At 49.8% G+C, this 23,273-nt stretch overlaps 1 protein-coding gene across 6 annotated transcripts in view; it reads right to left on the bottom strand.

Annotated features, from left to right (window-relative positions):
• Window positions 1–567: 567 nt before the first annotated feature.
• The window catches only part of Gas7 (growth arrest specific 7), a 231,851-nt gene continuing 209,145 nt past the window's right edge, over window positions 568–23,273 (bottom strand). For all 6 annotated transcript variants that reach the window (XM_041664089.1, XM_041664094.1, XM_041664091.1 and 3 more), the window contains 6 exons: window positions 18,180–18,258; window positions 13,200–13,328; window positions 11,947–12,070; window positions 8,159–8,238; window positions 6,652–6,750; window positions 568–6,101 (listed from right to left, as the gene is read on the bottom strand). In XM_041664089.1, the coding sequence (XP_041520023.1) occupies window positions 5,988–6,101; window positions 6,652–6,750; window positions 8,159–8,238; window positions 11,947–12,070; window positions 13,200–13,328; window positions 18,180–18,258 (625 nt within the window). In that variant the 3' untranslated portion in view covers window positions 568–5,987. The remainder of the gene's footprint in view (window positions 6,102–6,651; window positions 6,751–8,158; window positions 8,239–11,946; window positions 12,071–13,199; window positions 13,329–18,179; window positions 18,259–23,273) is intronic.

Raw genomic sequence — 23,273 nt, forward strand, 5'->3', positions numbered from 1 at the left:
GTGCCCTTAAGCAGCTCTCTGGGCTTTTTCTCTCGGGTCCTGTTATCCAGCAAGCATGAAGGCAGAGCTGTTTGTTCCATTCACCGAGGTAATCCCAGCACTCAGAGAGGAGAGTGACAGGAAATGCATGCTCAGTATTCGCTGAATCCACGAATGGATGAATGAGTAAAGAAACAACAGCAGCAACCCCAAAGGAGGAAGGGAAGCCGGAAGTCGAGGAGTGGGATGTACAAGGCTGAAACCAGTAATGCTGTGCCCATCTGGGCATCCAGGTCCTGGGGTCCTTTGTCTGTCAGCTAAGTCATCAGAACTGAAACCATCACCGGTGTCTCGAGTCCAGGAGGAATGCTGAGACTGTGTGTGGGAAGGAAAGCAAGCGGCTTTCTAGGAAAGAGGGTCTCTATGGGACCCATCGACTCTGCAGAGTTTATTTTTCATGGGACAAACCTAAGCATCTCAAGTATATACAGACCCGAAGGAGGGGGGTGAGGGAAGGATGGCACTGGATTTCCTGAAAACACTTTGGAATAGCGTGGGTCAATTACATAGCAAACACCTTCAAGGTTTAAACTCTAATTTAAACATTTAATTCTTCAGAATTAATACACACAGATGCGATTACAGGGTGGGGAAGGCGGACGGCCTCCATTGGGATCAGGGTTTTGACAGTGTTACTTACAACTTATATTACATCCATTTTACTTACTGGTCTAGGCAGCCAGAGCATGGAGAGATATACAGCGCGGAATAAACACATTCATCCCGGGCGAGGAATGCTGGCAGGAGACACAGCTTTTCAACATTAAAAATGTATAAAGTATTTAGCAAAAGTTACAGAAAACAGACCAAACAAGCAAGTTTATTTTGTTAGAAAATTCCATGTTCTTGGGGTTTGCTGATGTGCTCGGGTTGCAATGGGATGCCACTGGACATCTTGTTCCCCGGGGAAGGGGAGGGACATACAGAATTGGGCCCTCACCCAGGTTGGCTGGTGTCCCTTGGAATGTTGGTGCCTGGGTCCAAGAACCTGTCTGCTGAGGAAGCTGTAGGGAGGGACAGATGAGCACATAGAAGTCCCGACAGGGTATGACCTCAGGGTGCGGGTCAGACTGGGAAGCACGGCAGAGCCAGGCCCAGCTCTCTCTTTCTGTCCCAGTATCACCCTGTGACTCTGGCCCTTCACATTCTACCATTGAAGTCCTGTTGGGAGCTCCCCTCAGATACAAAGGGGCCTCATTTCCAATATCACCCAGGAAGTGTCTAAAGGCCATCCCCACTCCCCCAGCCCAAGCCTCCATAGTTCTGTCCCCAAGAGTCACCACTCAGCACTAGAAGGTTAGGACAGTGGAGCCTTGATCTTGAGCCCCTGTTGGAGCCTGTCCCCTGAGGAGCAGGTCCCTTACCGCAGGAACTTTCCCGCAGAAACAATTAACTAGCAATTGAGGGGTTGGACGAGTCCCTTCCTCCGGGGGTCTTAGCAGCTTTGCCTCTCATATGAGATCCTTGGGTTCTGATTTCCCAGCTCTGACCCTCATCTGAGTCTAGGAATGCCTTAGTTTACCTGGAGCTTCACAAGAGCCTTCTAGGATCTACCTTTCACTCGGTAGTACCTCACTAAGACAGCTTGGAGGAGTAGGCGCCAAGGGGTTCCACCCACAGCCTGGCCTGACCTCAGCTGGGCTAGGTCCTGTCTCTATTGGTTGTAAGGTGTAGGCTTGAGCTAGTCTGTGTGAGTGCTGGCAAGTCAAAGACACAAGGACTTGATCAGTTGGCCCCGTCTTTATAGCCATCCTAGCTCCTGTGGACAGACCCAGAAGGTACTGGTACTGACTTACAGTTTCTTTGAGGGTTTGAACTAAGTACTTCTCAGCTAGTGACATGATTCAGTTCCATTTGGCTTTACCTAGAAAAGTGTCCATCATGAGGATTCTGGCCACAGCTGTGCAGATGACGCCAGGTTACACATGACCACATGCATAGGGTACAAACAGGCCGTGAGGGGATGGGGGAGAACACTGGATCTAAAGGCTTCAGAGAGATCCTAGGACAAGCACCCTCAGTTGGCAGGTGATACATCAGATTCAGGAAAGGCTCAAGCTGTGCCCAAGAGTCATTACTCAATAAACGCCAGGCCCTGACGACTAAGGTGACAGCCCCCTGCAGGAGAGGATTTTCCTGCATGGAGAGATAGTCCGCTGCTGCAGTGGAGAGAGTGACATTCTGTTGCTACCCCTTTCTGCTTTCCGTACTGACCCAAAACTAGAATCACCAACCAAGTGAGTGCAGCAACAGAACCAGCCAAGGGCACAGCTGGGGGTCTGGGGAAGGAGTCTCTGGAATGTAGGAAGCAACGTTTGGAATCAGTCAAACAAACAGGAGATCTGGGGCTATGACTTCCAGGGCATAAAAACCTCACTTTAAAACTAAGGGAACCCTGGGGTCCACCCATGGGATGGAGTACCACTCAGCAGTGAAAGGGGACCCTCTACTGACACACACGACATGGTGGCTGACTCAGAAGGTTGTATCCGTGTCACTCCAATGACAATGGCATTGTAGGAAAAGGCAAAACTAAAGGGACAGAGCATCGATTTGGTTGCTAGGTCAGGGGCAGGCAAAGGGAACTGACATGAAGTCATGCCAGTCTTGGTTGGTTGACAAGATCATCCGTGTGAAGGTTCAAAGAACTGCGTTCCTTTAAAGGATAGATTTTACTGTATTTTAATCACACCTTGGTTACCTTGAGAAGGGGGGTGGAAGGGTACTTTTCAGAGTGTGGACAACTATGGGGTGAGGGGGTCTCCACACTAAGCCATCGGGCAGTTGACCTGCTTTCTTACTCTGTGTCTGTACAATGCCTTCCCTAGCTTCTTCAGACTCCTGCTCAAGTTCCTGTCAAGGCTACCCACAGCTGGGAGCAAGCCCTCCAACAAGCCAAATCTTTTGACACCTTTTGACTTTTATGGCTTGTGTTTCCATGAAAGGACTTTGGCTTAGCCAAGAGTCTCACACACCCGTCCATTACTGTGGTAATTGGCTGGATTTCCCAGAGGGAATCGACACAATCCCGCCATGAATTTGGATACTTTGTTTCAGCTATTAACCAACCACTGTGGAGATCCTCCCGAGACAGCAGGGTCTCGTGTGGAGGTAGAAAGGTGGCCCCCACAGCAGTCCCAGAGACAGCTCTGGGCTGCTCTCCACATCCTTCAAATGGCCTGTGCACTGTGGGACTGTTCAAAAGTACTAGAAAATAATGAAGGGTAACAAGTGTCTCTTCCTGGAGGTTGCCATGGCAACTAAACCATTTTTTTTTAACATCATTCATTTTAGAGATTTTTTTTTTTAAAAAATCAGGCATTTGCAGACAAAGCGTAAGTGCACTGGCACTCCCGAGCAAGGGCAGGTAGAAAGGGCTGTGCAGCTCGCAGCCTGGACAATGGATGCTGGCTCACCCTGAACAAACCCAGCCAAAGCCTCTCAGAACCTAAGCACTGACATGTTCACAAAAGCAAGATAACAGGGCTGGGTGTAGCTAAGTGGGGGCGCACTGGCTTAGACACACGTGACTCTGGGTTGGGTCCCCAGTACCGCAAACAGAACAAGGACCCCAACGACAGCTTGAACACTCAACCTCGGATATGCACTTTCGGTTTTCAGACACCATCAGCATCTTAATTTCACCCACAAGGTGGCTGGACACTTGACTCATAGTTCTGGGTGTCATTTCCTGGCACCCTCGTCCTCCATGTTCTCGCTCTTTCTATTTGTAGTACAGGGGAAGGTACTGAAAAGCAACCAAAACTGTTTCTGAAATTGGAGCTAGGTATGAGCTGAGAGTTCGGTAGTGACGAGACTCAAGTCTTGCTGCTGGGTTAAGACCTAGTAGCGTTAATACTTTAAGATCCCAGGGCAAAGTGGGATTGTACCTTCTCTCCAGAAGGGTCTAAACACACCTGTCCACTTGTGGATGGACAGTGTCCTTTTAGACACAGACTAGTTCCAGCACTCAGCACCCAGTTAGTTCCAAGCATTCGCTGAGAAAACGAGTGTGCAAAACGAACAGATTCAGAAAAACCACCACACAGCCAGTACCTTCGAGAACTCAAATGGGCAGAGAAGGAGAGCCGACATTATCTCGGGAAGAGGGGTGTCTACATAACGCAGGTCTGAGGATGTTTGGATGACAGAGCTGTAGCCTGTCCTCAGATTGATGACACATTGCTTGTCTATAACAAAACGCTTCCTGAATGAACAATAGGAGAAAGTCTATATGCGGATAGACTAAAATGGAGGTGAGGTGGCCATGGAGAAGGAATGGCCTCAGAATAAATTGGCTCACATCAGCCAACTGGGGTTATGTTGAAGGAAGTGACAACTTTGAACCCTCTGGTTGGGGGTAAGGGAACAAAGTCATGAGCCACATTGTGGTACCCAAAACCCCTGTGTATGACAAGACTTGGAATTTGACCATCACTCACAAATTAGGTTGCCAAACCACAGCACCCATTTTTAATACAGAAACGAGGAAATAATATCCGAATATTGACAGCTGGTGTCATGGTTCATGCCGAGTTCTGGAATACAGAGACTTTTGGTGAAAAGTCCTCATGATGGCCTTTATGGTTGAGATATTTCAGTAAGAAAAGTGACGATGCTTAGTTTGTTTTAATGTATTAGGCACCCTTCTAAGAAACATGAGAGGTTCTGTAGATGAGGTGCCAAAAAGGGTCGAGTTTAGTCAATTGTCTGCTTTTAGCACGAAAGACTAAACGATGCGAGCTGTGCTCAGAGGATTCTTCCCTTGGGGGAGACAGACAAGTCAAATATTAAGTCGCCTGTGGGAAAAATGAAGAAGGATGACCTCCCAGGGACAAGTTCCCAGCTAGAATCTGGCCCTCTGCTCACTATGTGACTTCCCAAAGTTCCTTCTCCTAGTGGCAATCACCTACAGCCTCGGAGTCTGCACTGCTGTCTAGCATCAGTAAGGAGGACATCAGTTCCTACACCATCATGTACATACAGCTGGACCCATCAGAGAATAGCCTAGGCTGACCCTGACTGCCATCCCAACAGGACCTGGTTATGTGGTCAGCAGCCTGGGAGAGCTCAGGACAAGGTTGTCATAGTGTTGAGGGGCAGTGGGCATGTTGCAGATTAGATTTTTCTGAGACCCCACCCACAAAGCCTTTGGACATGCACACAGCTATCTGAGGACTTTGGAAACATTTTCTGTTGAGTCTGGTAAGGGGTGTCAGGGTGAGAGTGGGGAGCTTCTTCCTTGAGAAAGAGGCTGAAAGGGAGGGCAGGTTGAGTCTTCCGTGGTAGACTTTACAGCCAATGTCTGATCGGAAACTGATGGGAGCCATGATCTGGGGGTGCCAACTGAGGTAGTTCTGTCCTGACCTCTCCAGAGTTGGGTTGAGAAGATACCCCCACCCCGTCCTGTGTGGGGGATGAAAAAAATAGGTACGGGCTCTTGGAATGTAATGGGGAAAAGTAGGGAGGGGTGAAAACGTTGTGGGTGTGGGCTGTGAGCTATTCTGTGCCTCCTATCCTTGATTCCGGTCCTGACATTGTTTAGGGACAGAGACCTCCCTCTCTTCCTCTTCTTGTTGCCCTGGAGATGAGAAGTCAGCTGGAGGGACATGCCCTGGATACCTGGGGCACAGCCATGTGATGGCCACCCCATTGGAACTCAGCAGGGAGATCCCAGGGCTCTAGCCTCAGTTTGTTCTCAGAGGGACAAGCACAGCGTGGGAGTTGGAGGGGAGGCTTCAATCTTCAAGATGGAGTCAGGGCTGTGAGTCCACCTTTATGGCCTAGGAATATTGGGGAGCCCATGGCTAGGCCCTCTTTCTGGCATCACCGGCTCTTTTTTTCCTTCTCTGTGGATAGGTCAGCAGGTAATAGGGCAGATCCACCCCTTCTCCATGGGACCCCCCGCCCCTCTCCTCAGCAGAACCCCCAGGACCACACAGGCAGGTCTAGATTTCCATGTCCACTGGGCGAATATTGCCTGTTTTGTGCTCTCGGACCCAGAGCTCCCTGTCTTTGGCTGGGTCCACTTTTCGCAGCAGTTGGTCCACGGGCTCGACTGTCTGCAAGGGACACAGAGGAGGGGTCACTGTCAGAGGTGGTAGCTGGACTGGGATGTCTCCTGCCTCCCACGCTGCTGCAGTTGGAGAGCCACCTCAGAGCAGCCCTTCTAGAAGGTTCCAGGCCCTTCCAGAAGGTGGTTTGAGGATGCAGAGCACTGTGAGAGGCGGAGCTCGCCTGCAGACCCCAGGCCTGGAGAAGAGGGCAGGCTGTCTTAAAGGGGACCTCTTCCTCCATCTGTCTTCCCTTGGGTAACAGACCTGCCTTCGGGCACTGTTTTAGAAGCTGTGTATTTGGTTTGTTTTCTAAAGCAAATTCACATGGAGGTCAAAGGTCTTTAGTTACTTTAGCCATTGTAAAGTTGGATGAAGTACATGCCTGTGAGACTAGCACTGGGAAACTGAGGCAGGAAAAACATACATTCAAGGCCTAGCCAGATCCAGCCTAAGTCAGGAGAAGCTGCCTCTTGTACTAGGCATGAATCATGTGAGCCTCTGGGGCAATCATGCCATGTCTGTCCTGCTAGTCTTAACGCATAGATGGGGCACTCACGCTTTGGTTAAACATGTCTGTCTCATGGCGCAGCTGTGTGTACTGACACAGATGTTGTCGGATCATCTCCACCCTCTCCACCTCCAGCCGCTCCAGCTCCTGCAGAGGAAGAAGAAAAGACCAGAGGCTCCTGAGCCCGTTTTTAACTCAGGGACCGTCCCACCAGGCAGGTGTCATGCCACCAAGTATTCTATATACAAAGTCCTGGCTGTGCATCCCCAGCCCATCTGACCCTCTGGATGCTGAGGAAGAAGGAGTCAATCTCTAGGGGGAAGAAGAAGGTCATAGGAGTGTCTCTGCCAGTTCAGTATGGAATTCTGCACCTGCAGTGTCTGAATGTCCTCACTGGGACTCAAAGAGTGGTTCTACGATTGTCCCCTTGGCCCAAAGTGTCATGGAGTTAGAGGAAGAGCAGCATTTAAGGGGGGAATTTGTGGTGTTTGTTCTCCAGCTGATGGGTGGAGTGCAGGAGTGTGTGTGGTGCTCTCAGTCTCTCAAGCTCTCTGGCTTCTACCCACTCCCAGTGTCGAGGGTCAAGGAAGACCAGGTAGGGAGCAAAGCAGGCTGGGAAATGGGGCAACCGTTGTCAGAGAAGAGCAGAGAGGCTTGTTGTTGGTTTCTAGCTGGTTCCGTGACTCTAGGGGATTAGGCTGTTTTTCTGTGGGGAACTAGGTCACTGCCCAGGTGATTAACCTGGAAGGGAGGTAAAGAAGGGGGCTTAATTAGGGGATTAACGGAGGAGAGGAGAAGCAGGGCACTGACCCTGAAGGAGGCTGGTAATCTTCCTAGGTGGGCTAGCACCTGGAGAAGGTAGCTGGTTAGGGGACGGCAAGGGTGACATTGGACACTGGGATGATAGATTGTACAATGGGCATGATGTTGTCCCCTTCTCCCACTTGTTCCAAGTACCAGTCACTCACTACTGTCCTGCCCAGGCAGGTCTGGCCAACAGTGAGAGATAATTGATCCTTTAAAAGGAATATATAGGATAGCATGCACCGTCGGCCACCATGGTTTTCCTTCACAGCCTCTCTAGAGCTCCCCGGTCTTCCCATTCATGTGTCAATTACCTGAAGTTCTGAGTGTGTGTGTGTCTGTGTGTATGTGTGTTTATGTCTGTGTGTGTGCGTGCACGTGCATGTGCGTGTGTTCATTGGGGAGAGAGTGTCGGCTTTCCATTGCTTTTCTGTCTATCATAGTAGGGCCATGGTTCACTGAGATGAGGAAGTTCCTGGTGGCTCCTGACACCTCAGTGAACAGACAAAGGAGAACTGAGCAAGACCAGGCCCTTGCTGAGTTCATAGAGCAGGGAGTGCTGGAGCAGGAGTTTGGATTCATGGGTGGATATTAGATTGAGGGCTGGACTCCAATGCTGATAGAGATCTAATGACCATCTCTGCTGTGAGCACCCCTCCATCCTCCCATGCCCATTGTCCCCTGCCCGGGGCTGCTTGCACATACTCCATCAGCCTCTTTACAGTTTGCTCACACATCTCTGGTCACATACCAGTGTGGTGGTCACCATCTCTTCAAACCACTTGGACTGGGCCTGGTTGTAGAGGTCCACACAGCGCATGAGGTCATCTCCTGGGAAAAGCCAACAGCCACCATCAAGCCCTGTTACATGTCAGCCTGTCTCCACTGTGGATGCCCTTATCTTCCTGTGCCCACGGTCGTGCCTGTTCCTCTCCCAGAGTCTCAGCGGTCATTGCAAAGTCAGGGAATGAAGGGGGAAGAAGAGAAGGGAGAGGATGACAGAAGGGGACAAACCCCAGGGACATGTCACAGAGTGTTATCTGAACTCAACTGCAGACCCCAGAAGCTCAGGTTCTCAGGAAGAGACCACACGTGACCCTGGGTGCCAAGGTACACATCTGTAATCTCAGCACTTGGCAACCTTCCATTTTATAACAGCAATCTAAACACACAACCACTACAGCTCCACGGCTAACATACTACTTTCTGGAATCACATCTGTATCTCAAACTTTTTAAAAAATTAGACTAGAACTCTGAGGTAACCACAAAATATTAGTAAGGATGCCGGCACCCAAGACCCTTGCTACGCAAATCTCAGTTGGTGCACCAACGGCATCAAGTGACCCTGGGAACTGGTGACAAGTGCAGGCCGTCAGGATGTGGCCCTAGACCTGCTGAACCAGAAGCCAAGTTCCCCCCAGACCTATGGTGAGGAACATGTCAGAGGAGCAGACACGGACTGCACGGCTCTGTGTAAATGAGGCTCTGGTGAGAACGGAGCAGCATGGGCTCTGCTCATGCTGGGAGAAGCTTATGAGTCAACCCCAGAGCCGAGTGACTCACTTTAATACATCAACAAGCAATTCTAGGAATTCTCAGAGCTGAATGCAGCCATCTGAATGGATTCAGAGTCATTCCTTTGACACAACTCTTACTCATGTGCCTTCTGGTGGGAAAGTGGGAAAAAAACGAAGAGGCTTGTCCATATTAAGTCCAGACCAGCTCTGTATCCTTAGGCCCTGACCACAGATAAACCATGAGTCCTGTGCTTTGGAGAACAGCTGTGCTAAGTGCTTTCTTCATTTCGTTCCTGGCCAAAATCAATGGCTACCCCTTGGTTCAAGGAGAATTAGTCAGAGGGAAGCGCATAGATGCATCTCACTCCTTGAATTGAATTGCCTCCATGATGTCCCCTGCTTCAGGGTGGGTGCAGCATGCTGCCCTATGAACACTCACTGTGAGGCTCCTGGTGCCCTACATGTCCGTCCTGATTCTGAGAACACGTTTCAGGAAGATCTGCAGCACCTGAGAGTGGTGTGGGGAAGGCTGCTTCCTTTCCATGGCAGCCCAGGAGATGGAGACTGGGCCCTTCCTCAGAGAGTGGGTCCTGGAACTGGAATGCCAGGGCTGCTTCGCTCCACCAAGGAGGCTGCATGACTCTGGGTGTACCAACTAAGCAGCCCATGCCTCAGTTGCCTCACCATGAAACAGGTATGACAGTTGCAACTTTAAAGAGTCATTGTGGCTGGGCAACGGTGGCCCATGCTCTTAGTCCCATCTCTGCCAAGTGGGAGGCAGAGGCAGTGGCTCTCTATGAGTTCAAGGCCAGCCTGGTCTACAGAGTGAGGTCCGGGACAGCCAAGGCTAAATAGAGAAGTACTATCTCAAAAAAACAAAACAAAACAACAACAACAACAACAAAAGTCATCTTGAAGAAGAGCTGATTGTGCAACATGCTTGGAATAGGGACTAGACAGACAACAAGATACTCCTCATGGCAGAGATGATGACTTGAAGTCAGAGCCCCCGCCTGCCCCCAGATCCAGACACTCTTCCTCCCAGGAGCATTGTGAGAGATGGGGGAGGAGAAGAAAAGAAATAGAAGGGAAGAAATATCATTGCTTCCTTCCAGGTGGAGGCCTCCCCAAGTCAATCCTCCTCAAACCCAGACCTGGCAGAGAGAAGGCCACTGTACAGAGACCTGGCAGAAGAAATCAGGCAAGGAAAAAACAAAAGCAAGCAAGCAAACAAACAAACCCCCCCAAAAAACATCAAAACAAAAAACAAAACAAAACAACAAAACCCAAGCACAAAACTTTATTTTTTTTCTTTAAAGAACAAAAGTAAAAGACAAGCGATAACCATAGGAAAATATTTGCAGCTGGGATGACCAGGAGTGACTCCCCTTAACACACACCCGACCTGTCAATCAGTCACTAAGAATGACACACAGCATTCAACAAGGATTTGAGTTTCTGGGGCAGGAGGTTGGGGGAGCTATAAAAATAGTAAGTGTATTTTCAGAATGCTCAACCCTTTTATAGAGAGAATTACAAGGTAATAGTAATATATATATATATTTACCATATATATATGTATGTATACATGTATGTATGTATGTATATATATATATACCAGCACACCGGTGATTTCAAGTTTGTTACTAGGCAGTGTGGACAAGAATTTGAGGAAGAGGTATTCACAGGTATTAACTGTGGAGCCCTCTCTGGAAAGCAATCTGGAAATATCTGTCAAAATGAATCAAACCTTCTGACCCAGCATCTTCATTCCGTCCATGAGGACCTGGTCTTCCATATGCAGAGAGTTACAGTCCCACTAACAAACACAGTATCTCTGGTCCTGGGCGAGCACTCAGAAACATTCTCTAAGTCCTACGGATATTTGGATACAATCCTGGGGCCTGGGGCTTCAGCCGGGTGGGAATACTTGCCTAGTATGTGTAAGGCCTCACGTTCTCTCATTGGCTCCACAATAAAATATAGCAATAAAAATAAAAGTGTCCGATGTGCATGACTAGATGTATAAAGAGGTTTGGCGGGAATGAGATAGGGGCTATTTCTAAGACACATTAATTGAAAAACAAGATCAAAGATAGAATATAGCATGATTCAGTTTATATGAATTCAGAGAGTGATTTGGGGATTATTTCTGGTGAATAACACACTCTTGAGCACGGATGAAAATATCCTGCTGTTTCTGTATAGCTTTGTTTTGTAAGTTAATGAATTAATTTGAATATATGTTCTCCCTCTTTGGGTCCTCTCTCCATTTACAATAAACATGTCAGGAATTTAAGAAAATGTTTCTGGACCCAGGATGTGTATCTAATTTTTGCCAACTTATTTCTATCCCACTTTATTTCATAGCACCTAAGGTGGCTACTTCATTCTAGAATGACACAAATTGTAGCAGGTTCATCACAAATCAAGAAGAAGGATATTATCTAAAGCTATCCTTGCATGGGGAAGACTCGGCATCTTTGAGAAAGTTGTTTTCTCGTCTCTTAAGAGCCTTTATTTTCTTGCCTTGTGCAGCAGCCAATTGCCACCACTAGGTGGCAGCAGAAACCCGCTCACTGGAGCAATATGGGCAAATTCTGAAATAAGGATGCCTTTAAAACTGAATGCTGGCCTCTGTCCTCAGGGCAGGAATTCACTTCCACAGTATAACTAACTTCCTGGGGGAAGTGGAGCATCTTGGATAGATGAAGGTTGTACTCTTCAAACAGGGACAGTGCCCTGAGCTCTTGGTGCATGGAGGAATCTATCTCTGGACCCACATCTGGACCCACCCAAAGGCCATGGAAGGGACAGCATGAGCTAGACAGCCCTCACTGCTTATCTGCTTCCTTCCTCTTTCCTTGAGATTCTTGGACATGGGGCAGGGAGGAGGCACAAGGGACACTTCAAGGGGGAAGATGGGAAGTGGAAAGGACCATGCCCCTGGAACGGGAGCCTGACCGGAAGACCTGTCCCTTCCCTCTGCCCTGGTATTGCTAGGACACTACTGGGCTCACCAGCCTGAGTGGACTTCCGCCGCGCCTTCTTGATGTCCTCCTCAGTCTTGTTGCTCAACTTGATCTCCAGCTGCTGGGTCTTCATCTCCAGGTCCTTCTGCCGCTCTGTGAGGGCTTTGCGGGCCTGTGGGAAGGGGTAGCCAAGCCCAGAGAGGCTGTTCATAAAGCTGCAGCAAGGCTTCAGGGTTCACCACCCGCCTACCTATGCCCATCCTCTCTGCTCATATGAATGATGGTACCCCGGCACAGAGGAGCCAGGGGGCTGACTCCTAGCTGGGTTTTTTCTTGACCTGTCGTCTTCCAGCCATGTCTGCATGTGGCTTGTCAGTCCTGAACGTGTTCCCTCCAGAGCCTGTGCTTATACTGTGATTCTAAAACCACTGGCTCTGAGCTGGAGAGATGGCTCAGCAGTTAAGGACACCTGTTCTTGCAGCTGACCCAGGCATTGATTCCTAGCACCCTCTTGGTGGCTTCACCATCATCCCCTAACCATAGTTCCAGGGGATTCAATGCCTTCTTCTAACTTCCAAGGGCACCAGGCAAGCAGGTGGTGCACAAACACACATTTGAGAAGAACACTCATACAAATAAACACATATAATTAATAAATCTAAAATCATCATCATCTTCATCACCACCATCCTCCTCTTCCTCCTCCTCCTCCTCCTCCTCACCACCACCACCATCATCATCCTCATCAGCACCACCACCACCACCACCATCATCCTCACTCAGCCTTTGGTGGAGGTGGAGCCACGTCTTGGGTACCTGCCATGATTTGCTACTCCTGTTCTATAGGACACTCAGGCCACTGGGGAGATGTCTATTCCTCCAGGGCTGGCCACCAGCAGCCCTGCCTCCCATAATATGGCCACCCACAGGAAGGTGATTCTTTGCACATCTGGGAGGGGAGATTAATTCAGGGAACACCAGGAGGTGAGGCCGAGACACAGGAGCCATGTAAAGTAGCTGTGGCCCATCTGACTTGGTGCCCATGGAAACGGGCTGACTTGCCCCATGTGGCCATCACCACTTCCACTTCACCCACAGCTTCTCCTTGCTCCCACTTGCCCTTGGGAGAGTCATCCGAGTATCCTGGGGTAGCAAGTCGTGCCTGCTGTATGGAGAGCTAGGGGTTCCTTGGACTCTCCTCACCACTCCAGCATCAAGGACAGAAGTTCCTGCAGGGACACCCACAGCTGGCTTCTGTCCTAGAGGTCCCCAGCGGTTTACCAGGTACCCTGGCCTCTCACCTTCTCCACTGAGGCGTAGCGGCTGGCCAGCTGCTTGCGGAGGTCAGCGATGTGGTGGTCACACTTTTTCATGTCCTTCTTGAAGTTCTCGCGGAAATTCATGAGTGGTTTCTCCACCTCGCTGTGGAGCTGTGGAGGAAGGCAGAGAGGGCGGGCTCAGTACCAAGGCATTAGCTGGGCAGGGTGGGAGAAGCCAGGCCCTGGGGCAGTGACCTGGATGGCTAGACCATGCAGAGAAGGCTAAAGAGATGGGCATCTTTATCAGCTGTTTGCATTGCCCCTTTAGCTCCCAGATGGCATAGCTATGTGCTGAGAGGGGAGCCCAGGATTTTCCAGTTCTCCCATTTAGCTCACTGCTGCCTTTTCTTGACTATATGGAAGCTTCTTCTCTTTCTGAAGTTTCATCTTTAACACTTGGTGGCTTGAAATAAGAAGGTCGTGCAGTGACGAAGTCACACGAAGGAACCCTCGCATGGGTACCCTCACCTGTGTTTCATGATATGTAGCTGTCTAGTATAGCTTTGTTGGCATGTCCTCTTCTCTTGCCCTTTTCAAACTGGGACCCTTTGGGGGCTAGACCATGCCACCTGCCTGTGACTGCTGTGTGAGATAACTGGCAAGGCTGCCCATGACTCAGGTGATCTGGGGTCATTTCTATTTGTTGCCCATCTGCTGCAGGCCTGGGGTACAAAGATGACCCGGGCCTGCTCAAACCTCCAGAAAACTGTGGCAGGGGCTGTCCAGGAGGTCCTTCGGGAGCTCGCAAGGACAACTGTCCTGAGCGGTACTAAAGGGAGCAGGTGCACTTCCTGTCCCAACCCTGGTCAACTGTCCTCGTGTTCCTTCTGAGGACCTGAGAAAGAGTCCTCTGCAGTGAGAACTGGTGGCACCTAGTTTTAAATCACCCTCCCCTTCCCCACCACGCATAACACTCTCTTGAGATTTCTTTTAAGATATTTGTTTTGATGGTAAGCAAGCCGTGTTTATTTTTGCAAGAACGAGGATCTGCTCAGACAAGAGGGCAGCCTAGTACTCTCCCATATTCTTTACACAACCTATACCCAACCAGGAGCTTGCCAGCCCTGCCCAGACTCAGCCCTCTATAACTCCACCACGCCTTTCCCTTGGAGACCCTCAACATGACCCACATGTCCCATCAGTGTCTGTGGCTAGCCAGCACTGTCTCCTAAACAGATGACTCCCAGATCTGAGGTTCTGTAACCTTTCTTCTCTCCTCCAGCTTAGTTTGTTGTGACATGGTCTTTTTTCCAGAGATCACCCAACACTTGAGGGTTCTTATCTTAACCCCCAGTGTCATAAGCTGTGGGCTGTGCCCCCTAATGGGGACATAAAACTGAAAGTGGGACTTCCACAAACTTAGAGACAGTGCAAGGTTTGTGAACATGCAACGACCAAAAGTTAATTCAAATTCAAAAGTGTGATGAACCTAAGCTGTCCACGTCACGTGACTTCATAGCAGCCTTGCTCTAAAAATGCATGGCACTTTGCACTGCGCAGGCCCCTCACATCACACAACACCAACGACCATGGCCTAAAACGAACAGGCCTAAAACATCTCAGCTGAAATTCAAGGCTATTGCTATGAACTGCAGTGTTTTCACCCCATACACCAAGTTTGGGGGATTTGAACTCAGGTCCTCACAACTGCACATTATTGAGGGCTTTATTCATTGAGCTATTTCTCCAGCCCATATATTAAGGACTTCTTAAAACCAACGGTTTTCTTTAAAAAACAATGGCTTGGTGTCTTAGGATTTGTTCTTAGCTCTGAAGGCTCTGCTTCAAGCATGGCATTAGTGAGCTCTCTCGAAGGTGTTTCTGGGGATGTGTGGCCAGTCTGGCCTATACTAGATGGGCTGGGCTACTGGAGCTGATTCGTGGGGGGAGGGGCATGGCTGCCCCAATACCTTCTTTTCACTTCAAACATCCGAAGAGAAGAATTCCGAGCTGGAAGAGCGTTCAGCAACTGTCTGGTCCAGGTATTTCCAAGTGGTGACTCACTAGTTTTGTGACATCAACTTTGCGGGTCAGGACTAGGTTTCTTGAGATAATAGGACCCAACTTGGGGAGCAAAATATCAGGCTCCATTTTAGGCAGAATAAAAGTAGGGTGTCATGAAACATCTGTTTTGGCTACATACGTGTGCCTCATTGAGTGGGTATGGGGGTGGGTACGCACATACACTCGGTGAACACGTGAAATGCCCCCCGTGGTCACAGTCAGGGAAGATTAAAGCCACAGACGGGGTTGGAACTCTTCATTTCACACATGAAGAAAGTCACCCGCCCATGCTCGCCAAGCTTGTTCATGGCAGTGCTGGGCTCACGTTCAGCCTCCGGAGCGCAGATCTGTCTGTGCTTGTGCCCCTACTGCATGGCCAGGTCTCCTTCCATCAGGAGGAATGTGTCTATTCTCCCCGCTTTCACGGGGGCCAGGTCTAACTGTCTTCCAATAGAGCGAGCTCATTTCTTGAGATTGCTGTTGCTATTAGCACTGGCTTGAGCTAGGAGACCGGCGAAGCCGGAGAGCTTGCCGTACGCAATCCCATTTCTTAAAAGGCTTTTACCCTCGACAGTGAGCATTCGGATGGAGAAGAATTTCAATAAACCTTTCGGAGCTGACATCAAATAGGTCTGTGCCTCAGGAACCATATTCTTCAAGGCTGACAAATCAATCCTCAGAGTCCCCTTCCTCTTAAGAAAGGAGGCTACTGGGGTAGCCCGGATTCACCAACACACCCAGGCCAGAAGCAGCAGAATAGCGTAAAGTTTGTGCCTCGTGTTTGCAGCCCCCTCTCTATGAGCCATCCTTAGTTCTGGGATTTGTGAGCTTGTGAACCTTGCTTAAAATGGCCTGAGCATTTGGGAACTCAACCTGCACTGCACCACTGGCTTTCCCTGCAAGGGCAGGAGCAAGCTTGGGTTAGGGTTTCTCCTGTGTGTAATGCCGGAGATTGAACCCATTCGCTTCTTGTTGGTGGCCTCTGCCCCCACCTCCTGTGGGGAAAAGAGCACTGTTGGGGGCTGGGACAAGAGGAGGGAGGCCTTGGAGGGAAGCTACTCATGAACCATGGCTTAAAAATAACCCACCACTTCATCTGCAGCTCTGAAGGCAGCAATTCAGGGAACTCCCTCCTCATGGAGGGAGGGGCTCCCATACCAATGTGCTGGGGAAGGGCTTGGCTGTATGCAGTGAGTGTGCTCTTATGAGCTGGGAAATTTCACTCACATGGGGATATCAGATCCATCTCAGGCACTCACCCCCTTCAGAAGCCGGGAGCCAGAAGCAGTGCCATCCCCTGTAAGGCTCTCCCATGGTCTCAGCCATTCCCCCTTCTGTGTACATTGTACATGATAGATGGAGGGCTGGGTAGAGTGACATATTCCTGTCCTTCAAGAGTGTGCATGGCATAGGACCTTAATGCAGGGAACTGACAAATGGGAACAGCATTGCAAAGAGCGGGCTAGCTAGCGGCAACTGTGGACGCTTCGGGAAGGAACAGTGTCTTGGAGAATATTACCTTCAAATGATAAAGTTGGAACTTAAACATGGAGGCTCTGGGTGTTCAAACACTTGAACAGATAGTACCTGGGGCTGTGGTGGTTGATGGGTGGTAGCAGGAAGTCAGAGGGAAGAGAGGGTCAGTCAAGACGGTAGGTGTCATTACCATCATTTCCTTTCTTTTCTTTCTTTCTTTTTTCTTTTTTTTCTTTTTTTTGGTTTTTTGAGACAGGGTTTCTCTGTAGCTTTGGAGCCTGTCCTGGAACTAGCTCTTGTAGACCAGGCTGGCCTCGAACTCACAGAGACCTGCCTGCCTCTGCCTCCCATGTGCATGCTAGTGGGCAGGCCTGTCAGTCACACAGGCTTTAGTGTGAATTCTCACTGAGGCATTCAGGTGACCTCTCAAGTAGAAGGAGCCAAGAGTCTGAGAGAAAATGTGGAGAGATAAGACAGGAAGAAGAGACAACTTTCAATGGGGAGAAATCCTGAGGCAGAACAGAGCTGAAAGCCTGGGGGCGGGAGGAGATCACCAGCAAGCCCTGCGCAGTGGTTCTCAACCTTCCTAAGGCTGTGACCCTTTAATCCAGTTCCTCATGCTGTGGTGACCCCCACCATGAAACTACTCTCGTTGCTGCTTCACGTCTGTAATTTTGGGGCTGTTATGAATTGTGATGTAAACATCTGTGATTTCTGGTGGTCTTAGCGACTCCTGTCAAAGAGTCATTGGAACCCCAAAGGGGTCACAACCCCCACTGTTGCTCTGTTTACTCATTTCTTCTGGAGGTGGCTATTAAGCGTCTCCTACAGGTGTTCAGTGTTGACCGTAGTGACGTGACCAGGACAGACTCATGCCTGAACTCGGAAAGTCCTGGTCCTAGTGTCTTTGGGATCAGATGGAAGTAGGGGACGTTCAGAAATTCTGCAGTAACAAATCGGTTTTTAAAAGTCTTCCCTTGGACATAGCCTAGTGTTACAGGCACAGAGCAGGCTACCATCTCAATCCATTCCTATGAAACCAACAAAGAGAGGCTGGGGTTCACCGAGTGAATCAGGAGGCATCCACTCTTACCACACAGACCCTGAGATCCTGCCTTCCATGGCTCCTGAGAGCTTGCTGTGAGCTGCTTGTTAAATTAGCCATGATTAAAAAAGAAATTAAATGAGCTCACATTATAGTAAGTATTAGTTATCACAAACCTAGACTTATATGTGAAAAGGGGATCCTTTCCCAACACCCACACCATGTTTTTATCTGTGCTCTTGGTGCCCACTTCCGGTCATTTCTGCTGCTGTCTGTTCAATGGAGACGGTGTCTACAGGTGAGCTAAGGGTATCTTCTACAAACTCTGAATTTAGGGATTTGGTGCCATGGAAAATGGCAAGCAATATAAGCTACAGAGAGTTGGTAACCAGTTATCAGCATGCTTTGGTCTAACTCTGGAAGGAGAGGAGGGTTACCTTGGCGGAGAACTTGAGATGAACTTCAGCCTCGTCTGCCAGGCTCTTCTTTACTTGGGCCCATGCCTCTCCCAGGGATCTGCAACAGGAAGGGGTTTGTTAGATTGCAAGATGGGGGAGAGCAGCAAGGACTCTGGTCCAAAGCTGGTCCTAAGAAGGGATGGTAGTTCTAGGCTACATATCTCGTGGAGGTATAGAACATTCAAGATTGTGGGCTTGAATAATGAGACTAGACTCAGTCACCAAGGCCAAGGTAAACCAGCCTTGTTTCTGGATCTAAGACAGCAGCAAATATCTCAGTAGCAGGAGAAATATCTGGAACCCAGAGGCACTCAAGGACTTGGGGGAGGTGTGAGAGGGTGGGGGTCTTTCCATAGCTTGTGCTGCAGCGGGGTTGACACCTGGCCATCACTGTTCCCAGTACCCTTTGACTCCCTCCACACTTTGGTTTGCTGCCAAGGGGACAAATATATGCTAGTAACTAAAGGAAGAAAACCACAATTGTTTCTGAAAGCCCTTCCTTTGCAGCCAGCACATAGGTCTCAGTCACTTGGCCTCCAGGAGAGGCACAGATGGTCCACTTGGGTCCGGGGACATCCCAGGTGCAGCCACACACTGGGAAGATTCTCCCAGCCATCTGCAGAGGCATGGCTTCTCTTTAGCAGATTCTGAACTGTGCACCTCACTGGGGCTCACAGTGCACACTCTAAACTGTACCATCCCTCTGTTCCAAAGAGATGCTCCAAACAGAAGGCATCTCCCGGAGTCCTGGAGACTTCTGAAGGCCCCAAGATACAGAATTCATTATCTGGACCCTTCAGCCCTAAGGCCATTCTAAGGCCGACTCCTTCTCCAGACTTTTCATGCAGCCAGCAAAACCCGCTTGTCTGGGGAATTCGTTAAATGTTGGTGGCAAAAGCTGACCAGAAGACAGCCTGCTGGGGCAGAGCACTGGATATGGCACTTCCAGGTTCCAAGGCAGCAGCTAGCAGCAGATTTGTCCTAGGGATCCAGTTCCCTACCTGGCTGGTGGCAGCGCTAGCCTGGCCTTGGTGAGTGTGCATGAGAAACCATCAACTGATATCCAGAGAGTTTGGAAGAAGGAAGAGTGTTGTCGGGGGTCCCATCAGAGAAAGACTAGGTGGGTCTGGGGTGACCATGCTATGTGGGTCTGGAACCTGGGAACCTGTGAGGAGAATGCACAGTCCTGAAGACCTGCATGGACTGGGCTCCCCTACCTCACTCCACAGTGGAATTGTCATGGCAGCTCTATGAGTCACGGGTGAGCAGAAGGTATCCCCTCAAACCATGTGCAGCAGACGTCATCCATGGCACGGCAGTGTGGGGACTCTTGGGGCCATAACAAGATGCTTGGGGGCCCTAGGCTGGCCGTCTTCCTCGCAGTTGACATGTGGTGGCTTCTGTCACATGCAAGGGCAGTGTGTAGGCACTCTGTAGGTGCTAGCCCTTGATCTTGGACCTCCCAGTCTTCAGAACCATAACTGATCTCTTTTCTGCATACATTATCCGCTTACAGTGACACAGAAGGCTCTCAGACACAGCCACACGGAAAGGGCAGGCTTGTGAGCCGCAGGGGCATAGCTCTGTAGTTCACTATGGGAAGGAGCCTGGGGCTTCCCACATATCAGGGGAGGGCTCCACCACCGAGCATATCCCTAGTCCTTAGGCAGCTGTTAGGAGATGATGTGGAGACAACTGGATGTCACATGGCAAGAAGGAATCTTGACTATTACTTCCTGCCACTCCCATGGGATCTCAACACTGATCCTAACTTCCTATTGACAGCCAGGAAGCCATCGCCATCACGTGCAAGGGTGCTGTCCTAGGAGCTGTGTGATATCCAGAGGGTCCTGGAAGTACAGGAGTCTGCAAAGGCCCTGGGAGAGGTTGAGCCTCTTCCAACAGGGCGGCAAGCCTGCTGCCAGCAGAGCACATGGGGTAACTGGCTAGGGTCAGGCATGGTGACCTGAGAATGTTAGTTCAAGGATATTGGGGGCAAAGTGGCACCATTCCCATCCTAGACAATGCTTTCAGCCCTACCTGCAGGACTGGTATGACCCAGGCAGAAGAGTGTCACCCCTATCTTTCAGATGGGCTCAGCCCCATGCCTATGTCCTCCTCTCCTCAGTATTCCAAAGTACTTCAAATGTACGGAACTACTGCAATCGGCCCTGTCAATATGTCTAAACGAATATATGTTAATTAAAAATAAAATTTAAATGTTTGGGAAAAAGCTATTCGAAATCCTCATTTGAAGATGGCATCCGATGAGAAAGAGATAAATAAAAACTGCCAGCGGAACCTGGATCTCAATGTGTAGTCTGAGGCATGCCAAACCACGGCACAGGCTCTTGGCAGTACTCCAGCCAAGAACGACCAACATTCCATGGCCTTTCCACACACGAGAGGGTTGAAGAAAGAGCGAGAAACCGAAGGCTGCTGCTTCGCCGGTGTGCACACATCTTGTGACATCGAAACTGGACAGCGCACCTAAGTTGCCAGATAGCTCAAGTGTCCCCTACCTGCCCCCTTGGGTTTCCAAGCTCTCAAATCCCTGCCCAACCTTCAAAGTGCACCGGGTCAAATGTCTAGAGCTGTGCTGTGGGTGCAAGAAACAGCAGCGCTGTGCCTTGTGCTTGCCAGTGGAGCAGTAACGGGGTGTGCGCGTGCGGGCGCGTGCATACACACACACACACACACACACACACACACACACACACACTCATACACACACACTCACACACGTGCGGCAGGGATAGCTGTACCTGAGCTTGTGTGGTTGACTGTGTTCATGTGTGTGGCTCTGGCATGGAGGAGCAGGCTGCTTAGCTTAGGAGCATATGCTGTGTGCTGGCAGGACAAAATGTCCCTGGCAGGAGCCCAAGCCGAGGGGGTGGAAGCAGGAAGGCTCCAGAGCCATAGAGTGATGCCAAGCGCAGGGACCCACAGGAAACTGCTTTCTCTGGTGGCAGGGCTACTTCCCGTGCACTTCCTGCCTTGTCCCAGGCTGAGGAGGCAGTAGGTGAGGCCAGGAGCTGGCTAACCATGTTCCTGTCTGGAGAGGGACACGGACCCTATTGGGTCATCCTGCGGCTGACTGGGAGGAGATGGCCTGGTTTTAGTCAGCCCCGAGGAGCCCTAATCAAAGCCATATTCAACTGGCAAAAGTCTCCATCCTAGGCAGACTCCAGCCACGAGGCAGATTATGGCCTGTTCACCATCACAGCTCCCTGCAGATCCCGCCTTCTTTCTTAGGTTCACCTCTGGAGGGTGGTGGGACAACAGAGGCAGCATTTGAGGATCCTATTGGTGCTAACTTCCCAGGAGCCTTTAACATTTTTCTTTTGAGGTGAAAACCAACTGTGACAAAATTCTCCAATTTAAGGCGAGCAATGGAAAAGTATCTACAACATCCACACTGGAGAATGGCCTACTCTTGATGGCTCCAAACCCTTCATCCCCCGTCAGAAAGAAAATTTTGTCATTCCTCCCTCTCCTTAGCCTCCTGTCATATCTTGAAACCCTGATGGGGGATAGAGGGACGGGGTAGAAATTAAGGTTAGAGGGAAAAGCCCTGATCCAATAGGATTATTGACCTTGTAAGTCCCACTTCCCGATCTCAACCTACACAGTGGATGATATGTAAGCCCACAGTGATTTTTCAGCCACCTGTGAGCCCAGGGAGAGCCCATGCCAGACACTGACCCTACTGGAACCTAGATCCTGAACTCCCAGTCTCTGGAACAGAGACAAAATAGAAGCCTTTTCTGTTCTTTTCCTTGACAGGGATCTCACTATGTAGCCCAGGTCGGCCTTAAACTCATGATCTTCCCATTTCTGCCTTCTGAGTGCTGGGATTGTGGATGTGTAAACCTCCACGCACAGGCATGTTCTTACAGTTTAAGCGACTCAGTCTGTGGAATTTTGTTAGAGCAGCCTCAGTGCACACATACCCTGAGTGCCTAGGAAGTCTCACTCCTCATTTCCCTCTTTATCACCAGCCTGTGAGTTTGCCTCTGTGTCTTTGCTTATTCTGGACACTACATATGAACGGGAGGATAGACTCTGTGACCCATGGTGGCTGGCTTCTTTTACTTAGCATCACGTTTTTGAGGTTCACACATAAGGTGGCGAGTCTCAGTATTCTATTCCTTTTTATGGGTGAATAATATCCCATTGTGCATCCATGAATATCCATTTGTGAGCACACCATGGTTTGCATACCCGTTCACCTCCTGTTGAAATTTGGGCCATTTCTACCTTTTAGTTTCTGTGAGTAGTACTACTTTGAACATGTTTGTTTGACTCCTTGTTTTTGACTCATTTGGGTATAAACCTCAGAAGGGGTGGCAACATATACTACTTCTCTGATTCTCTCCTGAGGAAGGCCATGCGATTTTGCACAGTGCCTGTGTCGTTTGCCATGCCTCGCAGTGATCACGAGGGCCCGGGCTCTGAAGACGGAAGAGAAGGCATCCATCCCTGCAGGATTTCTCTCACTGGACATCCTTGCATGGCTGGGAGGGTTGGAAGTGTCCCTTAACCCTGTCTGGACTGTCACCATAGGTTCAGGAGATGAGGCCTTGCCTGGGGCTCTCAAAAGCACTCTCAAAGGCTGGATAGGAAATTCTCAGACTTAGTTTCCCTCTGGGAAAAGGGTGACAGAGCTGGACACCTAGAGGGTGCTGTTCAGCTACAGGGCACAGTGCAAAGGAGCTCTGATGTGCTCCAGTACCTAGGAGACTCAGGTCACTGAAAAAAAAAATATTCAGGAGGGAAAACCCGTGGTATGAATATTTGGACTTCAGGTCATGGGTGCCCACGCTGAGTCAGGAGCACCAGTATTTTTGTTTGTTTATCTGAGATAGGGTCTAGATATGCAGCACAGGTTGTCCCCAAATTCTTAATCTCCCCATTCCTCAGTCACCAGCCTGCTGAAATTAGAGGCTACAACACTTAATTATGAGTACTGTCTTAAAGCACGAGTCTGAACCCTGAGCTGTGAAAACCCATCTTGAGCCATGGGTATCCACCTTGAGTTACCAGTCCCTGTCTAAGGCATGAGTGCCTACC

This window comes from Microtus oregoni, unplaced genomic scaffold (assembly GCF_018167655.1).
Source record: "Microtus oregoni isolate MIOR12 unplaced genomic scaffold, Mior012 000015F_ref0000493, whole genome shotgun sequence".
Lineage (NCBI taxonomy): Eukaryota > Metazoa > Chordata > Mammalia > Rodentia > Cricetidae > Microtus > Microtus oregoni.